This window comes from Cydia strobilella, chromosome 12 (assembly GCF_947568885.1).
Source record: "Cydia strobilella chromosome 12, ilCydStro3.1, whole genome shotgun sequence".
Lineage (NCBI taxonomy): Eukaryota > Metazoa > Arthropoda > Insecta > Lepidoptera > Tortricidae > Cydia > Cydia strobilella.
Window position 1 is genome coordinate 13,574,319 of NC_086052.1, and position 24,534 is coordinate 13,598,852.

Below are 24,534 nucleotides of genomic sequence, written 5' to 3' on the forward strand. Positions count from 1 at the left end.
CCACGTCACGTCAAGGGGACGGGACAGATACTAGGGATTCTACAGGGGACACGTTAGGAAAAAGTTTGAGAACCTCTGATGTGAATGAATTGAAAAACTACATCCATGCAAATATGCTAAGATAACAAACTTCATTGAGTTAATTTATATATTATGCCAACATCAGTTTTTCAGTAATCAACTAATCACCCGCAAAACCATCCAAAAATACCAAGCTTTAGCCAGCTCGAATTTATCTAAAGTGCGGTGTTAGCCCTCCTCGGGTCAAAAAGTTTACAGCTTTTTCGCATGCGAAAGTTCAAGTTCATATCATTTTATTCCCAGGATTAGCTATGTAGGCAAGCCAAAGCCAACTGGGCTCTCTGAAATATTGCTCGAAAGTCTGGCAAAGTTGGCACGCTGGTGGACGCCTTGCCACAGTACTTATCCGCCTTGTGTCGTATTATTCGTATCGCCTATAATGACTGGAAATTCCCTAATATAGGGGACTTCCGCTTCGTATTTTGCTTAGCATTTTATGTACCTACTGTTGAAAACGTAATACTTAATACCTATTTCCTTCATACAGTTTAAAATCAGTTGACAAGGTCAAGTTCGCGTACGTCTCAGAACTGCGTAAGTGATGTTCGAGGAACTTTTAACGACCACACAGTCCGTATGATTCACGGGTTACGAGTACGTAAGAGTAGGAATTAAGATTTTGCAGTCATACCATTAGCGGGTATATATCCTTACCACGAGTTTGACACTGACATATTCGCTAGCGACTGTGTGAACTAACTCACAATGCATCTCCTTCGTACTCTGACATTGGTGCAAGCGAGATGCACTGCGTTTGAGTTGACGCACTCGCTAGCGTTTAACGCGCGTAAAACTCATCTTGAAGGTACCTACTAGTGTAGGTATGTAGTGGTAGTGTAGGTGTGTTCATTACCCGCGTATTCAAAATGGGGTTCAATTTGCTCATTATTTTTAATTGCGCTAAGCAAACACACGCAGAGTCCCCACACCGTTCCATTTCCTGTTCGCACACCCGAGCGGCGTGCGGATCAGCATCCAATATGAAGATGCCTAACTACAATAAGTTGTACTAATCGTGTTAAAATTGTAGGTACCTATTTTTCTCTTTCTCTCTCCCTCTCCCTCTTTATAGTTAAGCAAACATTACCCGGTAATAATAATTGTTTTAATAAATGTTTTTACTTCATTCTTAAACTATTGATTAGTTAATACGGTTGCGTTTTGTGTTTTTTTTTTGCCGTTTTCCATGCATGTAATTTTTTACAGTAACGCAACAGAAGACGAGTTCAAACGTCTATAAAATGTTTCTGGTGAGTGGCCATAAGCGACGATGACCGCTATCCCTCTGGGAGTCTCGTCTGCTTGATTCCACATATTTCATTCATAAAACACCTTTTTAAGGTCTTTGTATAAATAAGGTATATTGTTGTATTGCAGACGCTAGCAGTCCAAAAGGCGACCAACTCTGTGGAGACCCCCGTGAAAGAGAAACATGTGCGCAGCGCCATCATCGGCACCTTTCAGGAGCAGAGCGCCGTCACCTATTGGGTAAGTTTGGTCTTTAATCAATTGCAACAAGGTCTACTTTCCACGATCCAACTAAAGATGACTTATAATAGGACGTGTCTAACCACATGCACAATTATATTCGTATTTAGTCCTGGATAATTTTAACAGTGTAGTAGTCTCGATCGCTGGCCAATCTGACGCGAATTTAGAGTCGCCGAGATGAAAGAAAAAATTACCAACTGTCACGATGACATTCATATCTTTTTCGCGCGCCATATAACGCACATGTCGCTTTATGAACAATTTATGTTTTATTGAGTAATTCTTAGTTTTCCCGTAATAATCAATGCAGTTATACCTAAAAAGACGATATGCGGTGCAAAGTGCACATGGAAAGTGAAAGTTATAAAATATCGGAACGTAAGTACATTATCATCAGGAGATAATTGAAGCAGTCTTCATTTTCCAAATCCTTGCTACTATAAGGTGCTAAAAGTGTTCCCGTGGGGAAACTTGGAGGTGTGATACAATAGTTTATGTACTTATCCTCACTTTATTATAAAATACCTATACAATTTTGTATCTAGTTCTTATACATTCTCGTGTGACGAGTTTGTCTATGTCCTTGTTGGACATTGTTTAAGGGTTGACTTGAAAATACCCATATGTCGCGTGGCGACATGGTGTTATGTTATCTTTGTCCGTGGGACATTCTGGGAGATGTTGGCTTAAAAATATCCACATGTCGCGTGGCGACATTGTGCCTCGTTCGTGGAACGAGGGTCAGATCTTTTTAAAATGACTTCAATTACTATGCTCATTGCATAGCAAGAAGCCCTTCGTCCGTGGGACAAGTAAGAGAACCGAATATTCATTAATAAAATGGAATTAAATATATGACCAGAAACACGTCATCCGTGGGATGATAATACACGAAATGTCTTTTAATAGCTAATTAATTTCTTATAATGACATTAGCAGCTGAGATTGACCTAACAAGAAACCCAAATATCTGGATCAAATTTAGCGCATCTTGTCACAGTCATGAACGGGGTCCTGTGTCATGTACATAAATATCAACTAGCTTATTCTAGTATTGTATGCTAATTAAGTGCTGACTTATTGTTTACAAATAATAACATTATTCTGGAAGCTGCTGGAATAAAATATTTGGATTAAGGTCTGTACCAAACACTTATAATATATGCTGAACCCTTTTGAGGCATGTCATTTTTATTATTCCTTTGCTAATCAAAAATTCTGTAGCCTTATCCAGAAGAGAGGCAGTCAGTAAATAAATAAGTGACTCAGTAGTGCACTTCATAGTCTTCATACCTACTCATATTATACTAATATGCAAAAGAATGCTATCAGCCTTTATAAGGACAAGATCCAGACAGCTGCCTTATTATGAAGATCAAATCTGGGGGTTCATGGCATATACTATTTTCATTAACACTTCTTACAAGCTTCCTATAGCTTAAGCTTGTTTCATAAATTTCATAATATCATATTGTTAGAACGGAATTTTTTTCCTTTTGCAGGCAGTTTGGTAAATTGCCATACATGTTGACTAATACATTCCTTCTAATATCATAAGGAAAAATAACCCTTTAAGGGTTACTCAATTCAATTCAATTATAAATATAAATACTAATTTATTTTAGCCACTCTCACAAGAAATATAAATATCACAACAAATTATGATAATATTTCTTATTTTTATTCTTGATATGTTCCCGGATAGCCCAGTCAGTTGTGCATTAAAATTTTTAGGTTCTCAAAGCCCAATTGCCTTTGATCAAAATAATCAAACATGACATAATTTCCATTTCCTTCAGAAATATGAATTATATATTGAATTAAATCAAGAGTTTATTCCTCCTTCAAATTACAGATAATGAACAGTAAGTTGTATAAAATACAAAACTGTAGGTGAACAAGGGTACTTACAATACCAAAGACTATACATAGAAAACTTTAATCAGTCAGCCATTGGATGGATGTCTAATATCAATAAATTATAAATTCTGAGCAAGTCCAAAGCTCCAAACTCTCATTTATTTAAATTATTTACCAAACTTTTGGGCCTTTTATAAAGGCAAGGCAAATTGTGTCAACATTTTTCCTACAATTGCTTGGAACCCTTTCACAAAATGGTAGGGTTCAATTTAGCACGAGCTCAGATTTCGATACATTTGTGATAAGGAAATAGAAATTTAATGGATATGTAAGTAATATTAAATAGGTAGGTAGGTTATATAAGTAGGTAGGTAGGTAGATAATAATGTAGGTTTATAGGTATTATGCAATAGTCATATCACATTTCCCAACATTTAAACATTAGTGTCCCCGTTACCTGGTATTGTTTGGTTTTGAAGGGTCTACTAACTTTAAGCCTAAGACATTAAATAAAACAACATTATTAGTTAGGTATGTACTAGAAAGATTCTTATCCAAAGTGTTCGAATGTTTGATACCTCTTGGTACTGTAAAATTACTTTAAACGGTTGGGGGATGATGATGATGATGGACCTGATGAAGACAATTATCGATAATAGAGCTGAGATGGAAAAAAGAATTGGATTCCAAAAAGAAAAATGTGCTTTATGCCATAATGAGCAATTCCTATTTATTTTTATTTTATTTGTAATGATATAATTAATCAATTATATTTATATAATCAGTAGTGAATTGAAATAATTTCACAAATACAATAAAATTCACAACAGATCATATTGTTGCATTTCATTTATATCGTTTTTTATATACTTTCTGTATGAATATGTTCAGTATAGATCAAACAAAGTTGGAAAGACCTTTTAGCAGTAAGACTGTCCAAACTGATCTATGAAGTTATTTGTGGCATTTAACAGAGCATTTGAGACAAACTTTCTGTTCATAATAACTCATAATTATGATATGTAATGAGAATAGTCATTTTCTGTTTTTCATTGTATTTCGGATTCTCAAGGCTAATGCTTATGTTGTAATTGATTCATGGCTTTTATTATGGAATTATGCAGGAAACGCCACAGACCGATCCACATACATATGTGGTGGTAATTTCACACATTTTCAATATAATAAGAATTTATATTATCTGAACCAAAATTATAGGTTGTTTCGGTTCAAATTGCTTACTTACTAACTCATTTAGAATCTTTTGTCAGATTCAGTAGGTAGTGGTTGAGAAATACTAGAACAAATAATTGAAAGATATGATTCTTTATCTCTAACAGCATCACCTTTTTATATTCCTAGATGTATATAGACATTAAATAAAATATATTAAAAGACAATGTGAAACTTGTTTTAGATAGGGAAGCAATTTAGAATATTTTAAGTGTAGGATGTATTATTTATATTACCCCTTATAGCATAGTAAGTGACTATTACTTACTTAGCTTAGTTAAGTGGTTACTTAACAACTTTTTAAATAAGGGTGCTTAAATCCCTTCCAACATAAGCTATCTAATGTTTAATCACCATGTACATTTATTAGTACTATTGTTGAAAGTTGTTTAAACAACTCCGAGCATGTCCTAATCTCCCAAGAAACACCAGGTCTGGGAAAAGAAGAGTGGTATTCAGACTTTAAAATATGGACATGATACAATCTATTACGCTTAATTGCGTGAATGTGAAGCAATGAGTGTCTTCTTAAGGGTGTATGTTACAAATAATAAATCAACTTGAGATTTTGAAAGTAAAATTACAGTCTTAGATATTTCATGTTTCAACAAATAGTACAGTTCCTTTTATTTTTATGTTTATTTAAAACAGCAATACTCTTTAAAATCTTTAGAGAAGAAAAATTAATAATAAAGACTGCCACGCCACGTTTTTCCTTTACTGGGTGATGCCCCGAAAATATGACTGTCTAGACTCAATTTATTATTGTTTATGAATAAATAAATGAAATGAAATATGTATTTATTGGAATAAACAAATATAATATAAGAGAAAACTATAGCATCATAATGTCTTAAAACCTTGTCTGATGTGTCTTAGACAAGCAACAAGAAAATAAAGGGTAGATAAATAGTAACGAATAAATATCTTTTATCTTTATCTTTGACAGTTCTCATGTCTTCTTTCTTTTATGGAGGCTTTATATTTATATACCGCAATATAGGTACATTATTACATATTTTCTTTACATTTTCTAATTATGATGTCTCACATTGGTCAAGATAAAGATCATAGTATATGGGTAGGTCTCACCAGTGAACATAATGTTTTAAGCATAAAGGGATGCTCCAGATAACTACTCTGTTACTGTCTGCTGCTCTTGTTAGATATGAATTATCTTTACATCAAAACTCAAAACTCTTATCTTTACATGTTCAAAACTTTGAACGCAGTAAATAAATCTCTGATTCTCAGAGTATTTACCCATTAAAGTAGTATAAGTTCATAACCTAATTTTATTATTGGTAATTCTCATGTAATTGGTCGGAGAATTTTTTAAAATTTCTCTGCTTTTTGCCAGGAAACTCAAAAGCCGATTTTGATATTTTGAGATTTCTCATAGCGACTTGTTTATTTAGCCTTAATTTTAATTTTTTTTTATGGAATATAGAGATAGGTATAGGTTTCCATGATAGATAATATATAGATATACATATTCTTGCCAAAAATACAAGTGCTTGTTTTTGGGTAGATTTTTGAGACATTTATTTTTACAAATTATTTAATTATCTTCTCTAAACATCTACACTGTTAAAATTATCCAGGACTAAATACGAATATAATGATAGGATTAAACGAACTTACCTGAAGTGAAGTTCAATCCTGGATAAGGGGTATCCCCACCCTCCTCGAGTAACCATGAATCCATGGTTACTTCCCATTTAGTGCATGAATACTCTAAACTATATGAATGTCATCGTGACAGTTGGTAATTTTTTCTTTCATCTCGGCGACTCTAAATTCGCGTCAGATTGGCCAGCGATCGAGACTACTACACTGTTAAAATTATCCAGGACTAAATACTTCATATAATCAGGATTGAACTTCACTTCAGGTAAGTTCGTTTAATCCTATCATTTTATTGCCGTAGGTATTAATTAGATAGCATCGACAGCTGTGATCCCATAGAGTGGCATAGAGAACTGATTCATGCAAACAAGCATTTAATGAACTACAAATAAATTTTATATTAAAGGAAAAAATTGAAAAAGTTACACTTCCGGCAGGATCTGAACCCGCAAACTCCGCAATCCGTGCGTTGCTCTTAACCAATTGAGCTACGGAAGCCTACCAGAACCCTGCAAATCTTTCCATTCCTTCCCTTATGTATACACGCCTTTGGGCGGATTGCGGAGGTTGCGGGTTCAAATCCTGCCGGAAGTGTAACTTTTTCCATTTTTTCCTTTAATATAAAATTTGGAGTATCGCTCGCAGACGTATCTGCATGTTAAAAAATTGAACCACAAATAAATTCAATGAAGGTATGGTGAGATCGGACCTTAGTCTGTCAATTTAGAGTCAGTACGCCAAACCGTCTGTAACCGTAATAAATAAAGTTCGCCAAATTTTATTGTATAGGAAGTTTCCTAGTTCTCTGCTGAGTGACGTTGATCAGTCCGCCAGTACGTTTAGCATGAGAGCGCCACGACAATATCTCTCGCGCGAGATAGACAGATCGTTCTTCTCTAACTGTATTAATTATAAAGGGACGGGTGGTCTCTCGCGCGCGCTATACTGCCGCGGCGATATCGTGCTAAACCTGCTGTTGTGGTTGGTTTATCCACCAACCAGGCTGGCGGCTGGCTCTTAGTCATTCATGGTCAAATCAGTAGGTGAGCGTGATTCATGCACCTATGGCTATGGCTTTATCGTCACATCTATCGCTATCCAATTATAGTTTGGCCATAATCTACATACTTACAGGGGCGAACTGTTATTTAAGTATTCTAAGTAGTTACTCGGATTACTTTTGCTGGAAAGAAAAACTGTATAACACTTATTAGTGTCAAAAGGAAATAAATGGCCAAATAAATGTTTAGGGGCTAATGATGTCCTATTTCCGGTAGTTAAGGATAACAGTTAATTGCCCTTACGGGCTTACCGACATAATAGGGGATCCCTATTATGTCGGAGTGACTTTTATCAATCTAAAAATCATTTGTTTAACTTTAAGAAACACAAAGCACAAACACTTAACGTAAAATTTATTAGACAAACAATAGTATTGGTAACGAGAGATCCTCAAAAACAAAAGATAAGAAGACCGATCCAACGAACACGTTTTTCTTATAGATGGTGGCGATCCGTCTCCCGCTCCAAGACAATCGCATCGTGGCATGGAAGTTCTGTCACGTGACACACAAACTTCTCAGGGAAGGTCATCCGGCATGCCTTGATGACTCGCAAAGGCACATCGGCATGATACAGAACCTGGGGAAACTATGGGTGAGTCCAACGCATTCGTGATATCTCTGCTGGGCTATTTTTTCAATAAAACGAAGAACTCCGGTTGCCTTGGATGGATTTGAACAAGCGTCTTAAGCCTTTGAACGCCACGCCTAGCGTAAGCAACGCGTCATCGTAAACCTTACGCTATAACGACGCGCGTCAGATGCCGCATTTCTATCGACGTCAGCTCGCAAGCTCGCAATTTATAACAGTTGTCCATATTTTTTTACTAAGTATATGAAAGGTCTATCACCTCGTTGGCTTGCGAAGGTTGGCCAAATAGCTAACAATCAATCAATTTAGAATTTACATGGGTATTCTTCCAGGTCCACTTACGCGAAGGCTACGGCCGCCTCGTGCACCTGTACTGCTCGCTGCTGGTCTGCAAGCTGAAGTTCCACGCGCGCAACCCTCGGTTTCCCGGCAACATGCAGCTTACGGCCGACGAGCTGGACGCCATCGCCGAGAACGACGTCAACAACTAGTGAGTATGACAACATCCTACTCCAGGCTATGAGCACCTGAACAAGTTTGGTCTGCAAGCTGAAGTTCCACGCGCGCAAACCTCGGTTCCCCGGCAATCTCACGGCCGACGAGCTGGACGCCATCGCCGAGAACGACGTCAACAACTAGTGAGTAATTTTATCCATCAGCCAAAATGTTGGTCTACTTACTTACCTGCCTTGGCGGTACGGGATTGGTGCAGTATGCAATCAGGTCTGCCAAATCAGGAAAGACCTATATCAGTGTATGGATCATCCGTCAATCTAGCATTGTACACATTACACATGCTACATTATTAAGATTTTCAATTTAAATATTTGTATTGTTACAGCTTCCAGTTATGTGTCGAGTTGTTCGACTATATGGACGATATTTTGAATCTACAAGCAGCAGGTTGGTATTTCTTAAATTCATATTTTATTTATAGTTGGTCAAGCAAATCTTGTCAGTAGAAAAAGACGGCAAATTAAAAAAAATGTAGGCGCGAAGGGATATCGTCTTTACAAGATTTGCCTGACCAACTATACATTTTGTCGTCACCGTCAACAACTGATAATTAGTAAACCTTATTGCAGTTAACGAGTATGTACCTATATAGCTGTTATATTCTGGCAAGCCATCTTTGTCCGTAGAAAAAGGTGCGAAATTTAAAAAAAAATGAGAGATCGGTCCTACACTTTTCAAACTGCAAAGCTGGCTTGCAGAGAACAGTACTTAACACGATTTTTGGTTCAATGTTGCTCTGTCCTCTTCCAGTATTCGACAGTCTCGGCAACGCACGTGCGAACTCCATGACCGCAAGCGGGCAATGTCGACTGGCCGCACTAATCCCGTGCGCTCAGGACTCGTCGCAGATCTACGACTGCAACGTGCGCCTGCTATTCCGACTGCACGCGTCGCTGCCGGCCGACACACTGGCCGGACACCGGGAGAGGTATAACCCCCTTACACCAGCGCGCAGCGTTTATAGTTGGTCAAGCAAATCTTGTCAGTAAAAAAAGGAGGCAAATTGTGTGACTGGCCGTCGCTTGTAAGTAGCCCCTAATAAAGTTGCATAGTTTGTTACAATTTGCGAAGTATCTCAGTAACTTCGCAGAGGAGGGGCCATTTGATGTCCCATCCGTCACACTTCTAATAACATCTATTTCTAGTAATAATAATAAAAACATTTTATTACTTTTTTAAATGGTGAAGCATTAAATGATTATTAGCGTTTATGATTATATAGTGAGTATTTAATGCAAATATTGTAGTTGTGGAAGAAATATATCAAAGTGTAGGTAAAAAAATAGTAAAAATGTCCCACCCGTCACTTTGGAATGACCCATATGCCTTAATAGCTTAATACATGTACGGATAAATTCGAAACGTTTCGTTGAGTTGTTAAGACTTTAATTCGATAAGATAATGACATGGGGGTGCCTTATCTTGTCCTTTAGTTTTTTGATGTTCTGTTCCAAACTTAATTCATAGGACACATGGGTATGTCCTTATGTGTATGTTTCTTGGTTTTCTCTCTCTTCTTAGCAATAATAACAATATTATTTTGTTGGTAGATTCCGACAGCAGTTTAAAAAGTTGAGCTCATTCTACAAGCACGCGAGCAGCCTGCAGTACTACCGCAATCTGCTGACGCTACCCTTGCTGCCTTCTAACCCACCTAATTTCCTTATTCAGGTAAACCTTACGCAACGTCACTAGTGACACTCCGACATTATGATCGAATCTTTAAACCATTGTCAGACCGTTTCTTTTTTTTTTTGCCATTTTTTTTTATGTGACCGTTTCTACAACTTGTGTTATTTCTACTCGAATTTCGATCCTAATGGGATAAAACAATGTCCCAAGGTTTTTTTCCTATTGTGTTACTATCGTTAGTCATCATGATTTTAAAATCAAAATGTGGTATTTTCTATAAAAAGGGACCTTATTGTCGATGGCGCTTACGCCGCACAGCGTCGCGCGGCATTGTATTTATATCGGAGCATCGTTTATAATGGCGTAAGCGAAATGAAACGAAAAACTCACATATTGAAGTCGCAGTTACTGCGGCATGATTCGAATGCACACATTGCATACGAAGTAATATTAATGAAACCTTAACACATTCACTCGTAGCCGATCCCAGCGTTTTCCCGTTTTGTAGAGGAAAGCGACTACGAACAGAGAACCCGCTCGAGCGGGTTCTCGCCACTCAATGTGTTAACCTTTAGAGTTTTTTTAAAGGCCATCTTACAAAAACATTTTTTTTTGTTCTTCAATAAATTAAGGATTCGAAAATTAATGTTGTTTCGTGTAGCTAAATCTATCTCTACTGTTGTACATACAGAGCGATTTCGGAACGTACGTGACACCGGTGGTCTCAATCCCAGAGCCGCCTCCGGACGAAGTGGACGCCGTGGGTTCGCTCATCGACACCTCCGACACCTTCAGTTTGGTAAGTATAATCTTAATTTATCACCCATTATGCTAAGTTCGTACTCGTTAGCCCTGTCTACCGCGTATAGTTGCGCGTTGACCGCGTGATGCGTACAACGCGCACGGTACACGGAGTACGCTCATGCGCACATCGCACATAGCCCGCACTCAACCTTTGAGCGTCGTCAGAGCTACAGGAATATTGCGAGAACTCAAACGCAGGCGTTTTGAGTGGTCTGGACGCGACGGACGCAGGAACAGGTGGTAACGGTGCGCAGTCTGCGTGACATCGCTGACCTGTTATCGTACATGTATATTTCGGTGCACATTCGCGTCATACGGAATGCTCGTTCCTCAGCCACCCATTTCTTTTAGCAATATTTGATGAAGATAGTGATGAAAATGAAAAAAAAAAATGATTATAGGTACACGATTATGATCGATCGAAGCCGACAGTGATTAATCCTAATGTTTTTTTTATCAGGCTACAACTCCAGATAATAGTGATGTGATCGACACCCGGACCACTCCCTCGCCGCAGCCCGACCCTGTGGTGGAGCGAGACAGGCTGATCGATCATCTGCAAAACGAGCTTAAAAGGATGCGGTAAGAGACATGTAATCAGGGCACGACCCGGATAATAGTGATGTGTACCCGGACCCCTCGCAGCCTTACCCAATGGTGGAGCGAGACAGGCTGATCGATCATCTGCAAAACGAGCTTAAAAGGATGCGGTAAGGTAAGGAGTAAGGGTAAGAGGTAAGGGCGGTCAGGCCACAACCTGAACAATAGTGATGTGATTACCCGGACCACTCCGTCGCCGCACCCCGACCCTGTGGTGGAGCGAGACAGGCTGATCCATCATATTCAAAACGAGCTCAAGAGGATGCGGTAAGACATTCTTTAAGCATAATATATCTTAATATTGTCTTCGGTTACCGCGATAGTTACTCATGAAATAAAACTATGAAAACGATTTTTTTTTTTATCGCGTATATATATATCTTTACTTGAAAATAATTGTAGTGTATAACTAGCCTTATGAACCGATTTTGCATGTACAACCAGCCTTAAAGTTTGTAGTCTATGATTGTTCATTATTTTAGTATGTGGGTATTTTTGCACTTTGTAATTTTTCCTCAGTCACCCGTTGACCACGAACGCTGTAAAGAGTTCGAAACGTCGGGATGTATTATAAATTCAATATACGCGATATAATCCGTTTTCATAGTTTTATTTCATAATATATCTTCTTTTCTATCACATTCAGACATACTCTATGAGTAAACCACAGTTGAAATGAAATTTTCATTTTTATTCCTTCTTTTCATAATTCATGATAAATAGTTAAGCAAGAGTTTACCAGGCTGTTGTTCGGTAAATATAAGAGATATTAAATGAATAATCAGTAATTCTTGTTAAGTGAGAAAGCATCTTACTAAAATGTTATCCAAGTATACCTGGATGGATACCTTTACGTACGTATGCGCAATCCAGTTGTAAATGTACATTTGGATTGTAGAATAGTAATCATCTTTAAATACTTCTTATTGCAACTTATTGTAAAGATGATCGCAACTGAATAATTAAATAAATTATGACAACCGACTGCAAAAAAGAATAATCTTTAACAGACAGAACTGACTTCATAGAACAGCGAACATGCCATAATTTTATGGTCTTCATTAGCAGTTCTACATCACAAAACAAACTTTAATTTACTTTCCGAAAACAAATGCACAAGTAATCCATATTACTATAGATGTGCATATGATTATTCAGATGATAATGGGACCAACTGCGAAGTATACCCACTAATGTAAATTAAAAATCCAAATCCGTACAGCCGTCCTTGACAAATTCATAAAAAACACACTTAGCTAAATTCCAGACGAATTCAGAATCTAATTTAAAAAGTTGTGTTAACAATTTATCAATTATTGTGTTCGTTCCACAGATTAGAGGTATCACAAATGGTGCAAGACCGAAATACAATGATGGCATCCATGCGTGAACACTGCTCGAAGCTAGAGGCGCAAATACACACTACAAAGGTAATTCATTTACTTTAACTCATTTCTTAATTTAGATGTATCGACAGACGATGTTATTGACCAAATCCTCCTTTTTTGCAGACTGAACTAGAAGAAGAAAGGCATAGGGCTGAAGTTTTAGCAGCGGAAACCCCAGAAATCAAACGTAAGCATAAATCATAGCTTAACAAAACTTAGTGTCAATCATAGCTTAGGTATTTATCCAAGGTTCTAAAGGAGATCGCCTGCTGGTAGTTTTACCGAATTATATTGTTCTCTGGTACTGAACATATACTGAACAACATTTAATATTTAATTTTATAGAAAAACTTACACAGACTGAAGATAAAGCAAAAATACAAGACGAGAAATTCCAGAAGTTAAAAGGAGCGTACACACAGCTACGAGAAGAACATATCACACTTATCAGACAGGTAAAACCCTCACTTACTTCCTAGATATAATTTACAGGTCGATTCACGAAAGCTGACACGAATGGAATGAACGAAACTTTTATTGTATGGGTGACACCTGTACCTATCGTTATGCAGTCAGAGCCTCCATTTTATTGGTTAATGTAATAGATATTTTCATTCACTCATTCATTCCTTTCGTCCCAGCTGTTGTGAATCGTTAGTCGTCGTGAAGTTGTTACCGCGATAGTTATTAAGAGATCTATAAAAAAAACTGTATCCTGTTTCGAGCCCGTTGGTCACTTGTAGACTGACTGAATAATATATGTCACAATTAAATTGTGAAAAAAAAATCTACACTAGTTTACTATTCTTCAATGGACGTAGGCTGTCCGCTTGTGTGTAGCTTATATCCAGTGTGCAGGTACCATCACGCTCCGCGATTGTTATGCCATTTAGGGTCCTAGCTAAATTGGTTCTTCAATACTTGCGCTATGGAATATCCAATTTAGCTAGAACCCTAAATAGCTCAAATACATAAAGTATAAATAGTCGTAGCCACACTAACCAAATATATCGCAAATAGTAACACAAATAGTAGTATATTTTTGGTCACTTTGGCTGTCACTATCTATCGTTGGTGGTTGTACAGCAAGCGTACGATGATGAATCGTCTATGCACTATGCTACATCGACAGTAGGTCTAATACGTATACGCATAATGTTTATAGAAAGCAGAAGTAGACAAGACAGCGGCCAGCTTAAGGGCAGCAGCGGCGCAGCACGAGAGCGCCAAGACCTCCTTGCAGCAGCAACTCAACGACAGGATGAAGTACGTAATAACACCAAATATTTGAACATAAAGTGGGCTAAATCAAGCTGGAAATGAAGAAGCAGCTCGGGCATGAAGGTGTTTGATTCCAGCAGCAGGAGTTGCTAGGCGGGCGAGGTGTTCAAAATGATCTTGACGCGACCTTTATTATTAAGAGAATAAGAGCGTGTCAAGGTAATTTTGAACACCTCGCCCGCCTAGCAACTTCTGTTGCTGACTGTACGAAGAATAACAAATTCTTAATTTCCTTTTCAGAGATGTAGAATTACTACAACAAAGCGCATCATCGAGTGAAGAAATCGAAGCCTACAAAATGCAAATAGCTAACCTCCGCACGGAACTCGAACACGCCAGAGAAAAGGAAACAGAACTAGAAACCCTTAAAGTCTCCATGGAAGCATTGGACATAGAGAATAAAACGACAACCAGAGTTCAGCAGGAAAAACTAACAGCACTAGAAAACGAATTAAAAGAAGTCATGGATAATTTAGAAAATGTAAAAAAAGAAAGTGAAGAGAAAGAGATAGCGTTAGCAAAAGTAAAGGAAGAGTTGGTAGGGCTTAGGGAGAAGAGTGGGGATGAGTATAAAAAAGTGGTGGAAGAGAGAGAAGCCGCGTTGAAGCAGGTTGCGGAGCTAACTCAGCAGCATCAACAGGAGAAACAGGTCAGTGAACTTATCTGGTTAGGGATAAGCGTTTGTTTATGTACAATAGATAGAAGTTGTAGAACTCATTGCAGACTAAGTGCATGGTTAGAATTTCATTTTTAACAAAATAACATCTTCATTTTCTGTATATAACTGCATGAATGCTTTGAACGTCTAACAGGAATGACACTAGTTTCATTGACTTAACTAATTTTGTATTAATTTGATCATTTAGTTTTAACTTTAATAGGAGCAGGACGATGTAGTTAGCAATTTGAAAACAGATCTAGAAAACGCCCAGCAAAAAATACTAGAAACAGAATCAAATTATAAAAGTTACATCCTAAAGTTAAACGATAAACTAGATGCGAAAAATAAGGAACATGAAAATGTTATTAAGAGACGTGACGAAGAATTAAGAGAAACGCTCGAGAAATTAGTCAAACTAGATCAAGATAAAACCGATGCTGTGGAAGAATTGAAACAACAACTTGAAAGCGTAATTACGGAGAAAGATTCGAATATAAATGAGATACAGAAAGAACTTGAGGAAAAACAAAGTAGCATAGGAGAACAAAATAGTGAATGCAATGCAATGAAAAATACTATTTCTGAGCTGGAAACTAAAATAGAGCATACAACTAAGGAGCTAGAAGAAGTACAATCAAAATTAGATAATGTTATTTTAAACTTAGAAAATGAGAGAACAGAATATGAATCTAAATTGAAAGAAAAACAAACACAGATAGACACATTGAAAGATGAATACAAACAACTAGTACAGAGCACGGAAGAAATTATAACAGGTTTAAAATCTCAGATAGCCGAAAAAGATGAACAAGTAATATCACTTGACATTGAAGTGAATAATCTTAAAGATAACGTTTCCAAGCTTGAAGAAGAATTAAATGAGACCCAAGCTGAACTAGAGATTGGTAAAAATGAGTTACTACATATAAGAGAGGAACACGACGCTTTTGTAGAACGGAACGAAAATAACTTAACTTTAAAGAATGAAGAGTTAAGGAGCCTTCACAATGAAATTAACAAACTTAAGAAAGAATATGAAGAATTAACTACAGAAAAACAAACACAAAGAGGTAATTTCGAGTTAGAGAAAAAGGTTTGTTCTTTTCTATACTTATTGTGTCGTCCTATTCTATACAATAGGGATCACGAATACAAGATTCTTAACTAAAATTAGTTGACTTTGATAGTTTCTCTGACGCTGTGTGTTTTTGTTATTAGGGTTATAGTTTTGTTTTCTGAAGTCAATCGCCTAACTAGTTTTGTAAAATAACATGTATCTTTATTATTAGGAATTCCTGAATAAAATCGAAGAATTAGACCAGGAGCACTCTAAACTACGTAATGATTACGAAACGATGAAAAACGAAAAGGATGCAATAATTGGTAACCTTAATGACGAAATAGTCAATCTGAAACTGCAATGTAGCCAAATACAGGATAGTAAGGACGATGAAATAAAATATCTACACAACAAACTTCAAGATCATCAAACTGATTTCGCATCACAGATTTCTGAGAAAGATATCACAATTCTAGAAGCGAACAGAAATATTGAAGAATTGAAGGATCAGTTAGAGGAATTGCAGACGCTTAGAGCAAAAGAGAAGGAAGATGCAGATTTTTTGTTGTCTGAGAAAGAAGGCAATGCTAAGGTTAGGATAACTGTGACGTCTGGGCTGGTTGTTTTATTTGTTCATCACGGGAACCACATGTTTAAGTCAAAGGATCCACATTTCGTAGTAAAATAACACTTTGCTGGTTAGCCTACTTGTTTGTCTTGGGTTTTGGGAACTTCCCGTTTTATTGTCATACTTATGTTTCCCAGCATTCGTTTTCTGGTTATTAATGTATTCATCTTTGTTGGATATAATTACTCATAACCACTTTGGTGTTTGGTTTCACTTGATTTATATAAACTGGTGTTGGATTTAATTACTTTAATAATTGTTTCAGCTGATTCTTTTCGGTATTAAGATGTTTCAATCTTTATTTTCCTAGTACAGCTATATCTCAAGCATATATAGTATTCTGGTTCCGATTATTATTTTGTATTTCTAATTATTGTTTCATAAATTATACTTAGCTCACGATTAGCGCTTTTTTTTAATTATTATTCTTCGTCTGAGGCACCACGGCATTTCCAGCAATTTCAATATTTCACCTCGCACATTTCCAAATGTGTAACTTAGCATCTTGTAGTATAGACTGAGTATATCTAACGCATGTTTTCTCTCCTCTGCCACCTCCAACTTCAACTCCTTCAACCGCTTTGCATGGACTACAATGGCATGGCCGACACACACGTGTATCGCTACGGTATAGTTGCTGGAAGTAAGGCTCGGCCACACGGAACGGGAGAGACTGAGCGCGGAGTGTGAGTTGCAGGATCTGCTGCAACACAACACGGTGTTGGAGGCTGATCTGACTGCGGCGAGGATACGGCTGCAGGAGGCGCAGGCGGAGATTGAGAAACGTGAGTGTTAATTATTGTGTTATTTGAAACTAGTTAGTGAATCTTGCTCATAGTGTACATTATGTTTTAAATTTAATTTGAGGATGTGCAATAAAGAGGATTTGTATTGCATACAAACACCGGTGTAGTAACCGGTGAGCTCCATCTTAGGCCCTGTCTTCACTTTCCATCAGGTGTGACTAGGGCCAATCGCCGATCAGTTTATAATAAAAAAAAAAAAAAAAAAAAAAAAAAAAAAAAAAAAAAAAAAAAAAAATTAAAGTACATTCAATTAATAACCTACGTTGCATGTATAAACAGATATAATCATTTATGCAATCAAAGGCATATTAACAACAACCATGAATATTGTTCACGAAACACTACAGAGGTAAATAAATATAATCATAGAGAATCTATTTATTTGTTTATTTTTTATTTAATTACATTAACTTGATAACGATATGGTAGTGCTGTGAACCAAGTATGAAAGACAAGAACCAGAACCAAGAACCTTGAAATACAAATAGAATAGAAGTAACTGCTGCCCTTACAGGGTCTGTATTCCATGTACTATAATGGCAATAAAGATGTTTGAAGAACTTAAAGTAACACCAAAACAAATATACTGTCTTATTACTTATCATAAATGGCCTGTAAACACACACAAATTAATACGTTGGATTCAACGCAAGGTCCTTTTTCGACTTGCGTGTATTCTAAGCGAATATATTGCACTTACATACACGTATTGCTTCTGCTTTAAAGTCGACTATGCTCCTTTAAAATTTTCAAATTTTCCAGAACGACTAAAGCTAGTGACGACAGCAGGCGCCGCGGCGTTGGAGGTTACCAGTGGAGCGCTGGAACGAGTAACTGCACAGGATTCCAACCGCGCGGCCGCTGAGCTCGCCGCACAGGCTCTGAAGGAACTGGCCAGCACCACAGAGGTAACTATATAATATGAACATGTCGCCTATCATCCTAAAACCATAGTAGACAATGCTATAGAAATATAAATATACTATATTATATATTGATTAATTTAGGGTTTTTTGGGTCATTTCCACCATCCAAGTTAGGTTTATTGAGAATTCATAGTGCCATAGCTCTGTTTGGATAACTTACTTTTTACTTGCAGATCAAAGGTCACGAGGAAACTTTGGCGCGCTCGGCTATCTTCGCCGCGCATAATGCAGCGCAGCTTTCAGCATACGTAACAGAAGTGTCCAATCTCTCCACCGACATTGAGCTTACAGACAGTACGTGTGACTTCTCTTATTTGTTTCATGTTTCTATACTGTGCTATGTCCCCAAAGTAGCATGCCATATCGTAAAAGAGACTGTGCATACTCGTTGTATGCTTTTTATACGTACGGTATTTGGGGCTCGAGGGCCCGACCTTTGTCGAATAATTTTGCAAAAAAATTAACGATTCTTTCCAGAACTAAACACCGAATGCCGCCTAATGCTATCAGCAACGGCGGACTGCCTCACGCAACTCTCCCGCGGCGAATTGGAAGCGCCATACAGTGATGCACGTAGCCGCATCAGCACTGTCGCCGCTGCCGCCGCCGCCGCTGACCGTACTAATACTGGAGCTCGCAGTGTGGACGACGAGCTGGCCGACATGGACAAGGCCATCGAGCTGGCTGCGGGACAGATCGAGGTTAGTCATTGAAAAAACGTGGTCATATTAGGTATATGCTTAAGCCTTGGCCTCAGGTTCGGTTTGGGCATCTGTTGGAATTATGAACCCGAAGTTCTGCATGTATGATTGGAAACCCTACAGCAAATCTACCGTATTAACACGGAGACGTTGGTGAACGTTATTTCTATACTCATTGACTTCGAATAACATTGATCTAGGTTGCATGATGCGTCTTCATCAGAATGTTTTTCTTTGTTGTAATGCAAATAACAATAAGCAAACATTTGTATCGTAAAGATCGTAAACATATAATCCGTTTCACAGGAGATGTTAGCGGCAAGTCGCGCAGGCGACTCGGGCGTCAAGCTCGAAGTGAACGGCAAAATCCTTGACGCGTGCACCACGCTCATGGCCGCCGTCAAAGCTCTAGTCCAAGACGCCAGGAAACTGCAGGCCGAGCTCGGAGACCCTGGGACCAGGCTGAAGATGTACCGGCGCAATCCTCAGTGGTCGGAGGGGCTCATATCGGCTGCTAAGGCCGTTGTTTTTGCTGCTAAACTCCTCGTGTAAGTATAAACTGCGGCCCTGTTAAAGCTCGGTTTAGGATTTTAGGAAACTGCAGGCCGAGCTCGGAGACCCTGGCACAGATGATATAATAGTTCTTACTAACAGATACTTATCTCTGAAAGAAAACGCAAATGCCTACCGTTTTGATACCTACGCAATAATACATTGGAGTGACCTTCAGCGCGCCGCTCCCCGCACCGCGCGCGCCGGCACAACGCTTACTTAATACTTAGGTATCTTAGGTAGATATCTAACTATAAATGTGTCATAATAAACATTACCTACATCTTTAAAACAATTTAATAGTACCTACGCAGCTTGTAACTATCGTAAAAATAATAACAGTAGGTAAGTAGTAAGTACCTATATTGAGAATGTCTACTTACTTTTCCTCATTTGTCGGAAGAGTAAAAAACCATAAAGTATTATTTGTTTTGGTATTCCTGCATCCACTCACACTACAAGCTGACCTATTTTTTCGTTGCGGAGACATTTCTTTCGTATGATCTCTGGCTTATTCGAGCGCGCGGTTACATGCGTGCGTTAGCGCGTGTGGCAACACTGGCAACCAACTGGCTCGGTACCGTGAAGGGGACGCGATTCGTAGGTATAAATCCGAGTTCGCGCGGAAAGTGCCATAGGCCTGACCCTGAGACCGGGCTGAAGATACACCGGCGCAATTCCCAGTGGTCGGAGGGGCTCATATCATCGGCCGCCAAGGCCGTTGTCTTCGCTGCTAAACTGCTCGTGTAAGTATATGTCGGCGGCAGATCGTAAAATCGGGCATATCGAGATATTCTTAGGCATATCATGAAACGCCGCTCTTTCATGATCTGACTAAGAATAACCCAGGCATATCACGATCTGCCTAATAAAAGAGGCGGCAGATCGATCATACCAATTGCATTCGTTGATATTCCTAGCTTCATACCGGGCGCATCGTAAAATAACATGAAACGCCGGCATTTCGTGATCTGACTAGCGACAACTAGCCATATCGTGCAATCTTCAAGGGTTTTAAGTGGAAAGATAAATATCAATTATAAATTAGTATTATATTGTATTAAGCGACTATATTTTACGGTTTTACAACAAAACAAAAGCTAAATCACATATGATGCCGTAAATAAACTAACAGTTAAACTCGATCAGCTGATGCTTTTCCGCCAATTTGCCGCAAACCAAATTGCGAAATCGCCGTGAAGGGGTGATATTCCTAGGCAGATCATGAAATGCCGGCGTTTCATGATCTGACTAAGGTTAACCCAGGCATATCACGATATGCCTTACAAAAGATGCGGCAGATCGATAGGAGCAATGTATTCGTCGAAATGAGGGCTATCGTTTTTTTGCTCACCAGTTGGCGCCTCTGTTGATGGTGGTCCAAAAGACTAAAGAACAGCTGTCAGTCATTAAAGCATGAATCTAGTATAACTGGATCGGTCATGGGGAGTGGGGGAAAATGACCGAACGGGATAGTCTTATGTATCTTTCAGTAGGAGTAGCAGAGAAAGCGCTGTTATTGTTTGTCCTTGTCATAGTTTCACTTTTCCACCGCTGCCACAACCGAGGTTGTGGCAAACAAATAAGTACGTGACATGTCATGTTTGTTCGTTGCTTGTTTAATTATCGTTGTTTTGTATGAAATTGTGCTTTCTCTTATGAAATATAGTGATGGTTTGCGTTTTGAATGCTTGAACTTTGATAAAATACTGGTGAATTGTTCTGTAATCGGCTGTAATAGCCGCTCTGAGCAAAAATATGAGATCATAACCTTTCACACGTAAGTACGGTATTTTACACATTCCCCTTAACGCAATATGTGAGAATAACATCGTAAAATTACGTTACACTCAAAGCAATGTAGAATCAAACGATTTCAATAAAAATATCACAATTATTTACGCAAATTAACAAAACATTATTTGTAAAATTATCCGCCCAAATTACGTAGGTAGGTAGGAGTCTGAGGTCAGCCATTTTTAAACTTCTTCTTAATTTAGCTGCATAACAATCATGTTAGGGATACCAGATGAAAATATCATAATTTTATGGGTAATTTTGACCTCGAAGTTTTTTCGTACTTCTAATTCCAAAAAATAAATAAACAAATGTTGTGAAGATTAAATGTGGTGTAAATTAATTGGTGTGATTGCGATTTGTGATTTCTTTAAATTAAAACCCATAATACATTTTATTTTACGTTTTATTTACTAAACATGTTTAGTTTTGTACCACCTGCGCGAATTATAGGAGGTATTTCATTGTTTATACGCCTAAAAAGAACGGCCCATTGACATTTTATTTAACAATTTTTTAATACCGTCAAACAAGCTAACTTTGCCTCCAGGGTAATCGCTCCAACGTGATATCAAATATTGGGGTAATTTTTACCAATATGGTATCCCCACGTTTATGACGTCATCTATGTCTATCCCTTACGGGCGCACGCGTATAGCTGGTCTATGTAATGCTAGGTCTATGCATTAAAGTGACAAGTGACATTTGACATTTCGAACTATGGAAAAGACCACAATCTACACTAGCGCCCCTAGCGGCGAATTCATACGCGTTAGCCGTCATTCCTAGCTTCATACCGGGCGCATCGTAAAATAATTGCATTTTTTACCACTGGTGGCGCTGCATTCTATGTGGCGCTGCGTCCGCCAGTGTTGCCAGATCGGAATATCATATATCTGTAATAACATATGGAATGCAATAAATAAATGAAATTAAATATCGTAGGTACGTATCTTTTGTAAAAATTGTGTATTGGTATAGCCCCCTCCAGACTATGTGCGTAAATCGCGGCGCGACTTCGCGGAGATGACATATTACTCCACACTCGCACAACTTCACGGCGATTTCGATGCGACGATCTTCCTAGGAATATCACACCTTGAAGTTTGCACGATATGGCTGGTGGTCGCTAGGCAGATCATGAAATGCCGGCGTTTCATGATCTGCCTAGGAATATCACAACTTGAAGTTTGGCACGATATGGCTAGTGGTCGCTAGGCAGATCATGAAATGCCGGCGTTTCATGATCTGCCTAGGAATATCACCCCGTGAGGTTTAAACGATATGGCCGGTAGTCGCTAGTCAGATCGTGAAATGGCGGCGTTTCATGATATGCCTAGGAATATCTCGATATGCCCGGTTTTACGATCTGCCGCCGACATATATATAGCGCTTATTAGGTTGTCTCTGTTAAAGCTTTAGTTAAGGATGTGAGGAAACTGCAGGTCGACATCGGAGACTCTGGAACCAGGCTGTTTGATAAATAAATTGAAACAAACCTGTCTGTTCACAGAACGTCAGCGGACGAGGCAGTGAACGCGTCGGGTCGCGTGGAAGGCGTGTCCGCGGCCGCGCACGAGGTGGCCGCCAGCACCGCGCAGCTCGTAGCCGCCTCGCGCGCACGCGCCGCGCCGGGCTCCTCCGCGCTACAACGCCTGACGCAGGCCTCTAGAGCTGTCGCTGCTGCTACTGGGGCCGTGGTCGCTGCGGCTAGGGATACTTCTAGACGACTCAACGATCAAGGTAACACAACCACAGAACGTTAGCAGACGAGGTGGCCGCCAGCACCGCGCAGCTCGTAGCCGCCTCGCGCGCACGCGCCGCGCCGGGCTCCTCCGCGCTACAACGCCTGACGCAGGCCTCTAGAGCTGTCGCTGCTGCTACTGGGGCCGTGGTCGCTGCGGCTAGGGATACTTCTAGACGACTCAACGATCAAGGTAACACAACCACAGAACGTTAGCAGACGAGGTGGCCGCCAGCACCGCGCAGCTCGTAGCCGCCTCGCGCGCACGCGCCGCGCCGGGCTCCTCCGCGCTACAACGCCTGACGCAGGCCTCTAGAGCTGTCGCTGCTGCTACTGGGGCCGTGGTCGCTGCGGCTAGGGATACTTCTAGACGACTCAACGATCAAGGTAACACAACCACAGAACGTTAGCAGACGAGGTGGCCGCCAGCACCGCGCAGCTCGTAGCCGCCTCGCGCGCACGCGCCGCGCCGGGCTCCTCCGCGCTACAACGCCTGACGCAGGCCTCTAGAGCTGTCGCTGCTGCTACTGGGGCCGTGGTCGCTGCGGCTAGGGATACTTCTAGACGACTCAACGATCAAGGTAACACAACCACAGAACGTTAGCAGACGAGGTGGCCGCCAGCACCGCGCAGCTCGTAGCCGCCTCGCGCGCACGCGCCGCGCCGGGCTCCTCCGCGCTACAACGCCTGACGCAGGCCTCTAGAGCTGTCGCTGCTGCTACTGGGGCCGTGGTCGCTGCGGCTAGGGATACTTCTAGACGACTCAACGATCAAGGTAACACGACCACAGAACGTTAGCAGACGAGGTGGCCGCCAGCACCGCGCAGCTCGTAGCCGCCTCGCGCGCACGCGCCGCGCCGGGCTCCTCCGCGCTACAACGCCTGACGCAGGCCTCTAGAGCTGTCGCTGCTGCTACTGGGGCCGTGGTCGCTGCGGCTAGGGATACTTCTAGACGACTCAACGATCAAGGTAACACAACCACAGAACGTTAGCAGACGAGGTGGCCGCCAGCACCGCGCAGCTCGTAGCCGCCTCGCGCGCACGCGCCGCGCCGGGCTCCTCCGCGCTACAACGCCTGACGCAGGCCTCTAGAGCTGTCGCTGCTGCTACTGGGGCCGTGGTCGCTGCGGCTAGGGATACTTCTAGACGACTCAACGATCAAGGTAACACAACCACAGAACGTTAGCAGACGAGGTGGCCGCCAGCACCGCGCAGCTCGTAGCCGCCTCGCGCGCGCGCGCCGCGCCGGGCTCCTCCGCGCTACAACGCCTGACGCAGGCCTCTAGAGCTGTCGCTGCTGCTACTGGGGCCGTGGTCGCTGCGGCTAGGGATACTTCTAGACGACTCAACGATCAAGGTAACACAACCACAGAACGTTAGCAGACGAGGTGGCCGCCAGCACCGCGCAGCTCGTAGCCGCCTCGCGCGCACGCGCCGCGCCGGGCTCCTCCGCGCTACAACGCCTGACGCAGGCCTCTAGAGCTGTCGCTG

At 40.3% G+C, this 24,534-nt stretch overlaps 1 protein-coding gene across 1 annotated transcript in view; it reads left to right on the top strand.

Moving 5' to 3' along the window:
• Positions 1-24,534, top strand: part of LOC134746211 (huntingtin-interacting protein 1) — a 61,498-nt gene that overhangs the window by 23,751 nt on the left and 13,213 nt on the right. Inside the window, exons 2-22 of the mRNA XM_063680537.1 lie at positions 1,459-1,569; positions 7,798-7,950; positions 8,280-8,437; positions 8,789-8,850; positions 9,214-9,391; positions 10,014-10,134; positions 10,787-10,894; positions 11,360-11,481; positions 12,833-12,929; positions 13,011-13,074; positions 13,233-13,342; positions 14,053-14,153; positions 14,409-14,817; positions 15,050-15,922; positions 16,119-16,481; positions 17,152-17,302; positions 18,086-18,231; positions 18,423-18,543; positions 18,727-18,950; positions 19,257-19,498; positions 22,813-23,042. Coding sequence (XP_063536607.1) covers positions 1,459-1,569; positions 7,798-7,950; positions 8,280-8,437; positions 8,789-8,850; positions 9,214-9,391; positions 10,014-10,134; positions 10,787-10,894; positions 11,360-11,481; positions 12,833-12,929; positions 13,011-13,074; positions 13,233-13,342; positions 14,053-14,153; positions 14,409-14,817; positions 15,050-15,922; positions 16,119-16,481; positions 17,152-17,302; positions 18,086-18,231; positions 18,423-18,543; positions 18,727-18,950; positions 19,257-19,498; positions 22,813-23,042 — 4,144 coding nt within the window. The remainder of the gene's footprint in view (positions 1-1,458; positions 1,570-7,797; positions 7,951-8,279; positions 8,438-8,788; positions 8,851-9,213; positions 9,392-10,013; positions 10,135-10,786; positions 10,895-11,359; positions 11,482-12,832; positions 12,930-13,010; positions 13,075-13,232; positions 13,343-14,052; positions 14,154-14,408; positions 14,818-15,049; positions 15,923-16,118; positions 16,482-17,151; positions 17,303-18,085; positions 18,232-18,422; positions 18,544-18,726; positions 18,951-19,256; positions 19,499-22,812; positions 23,043-24,534) is intronic.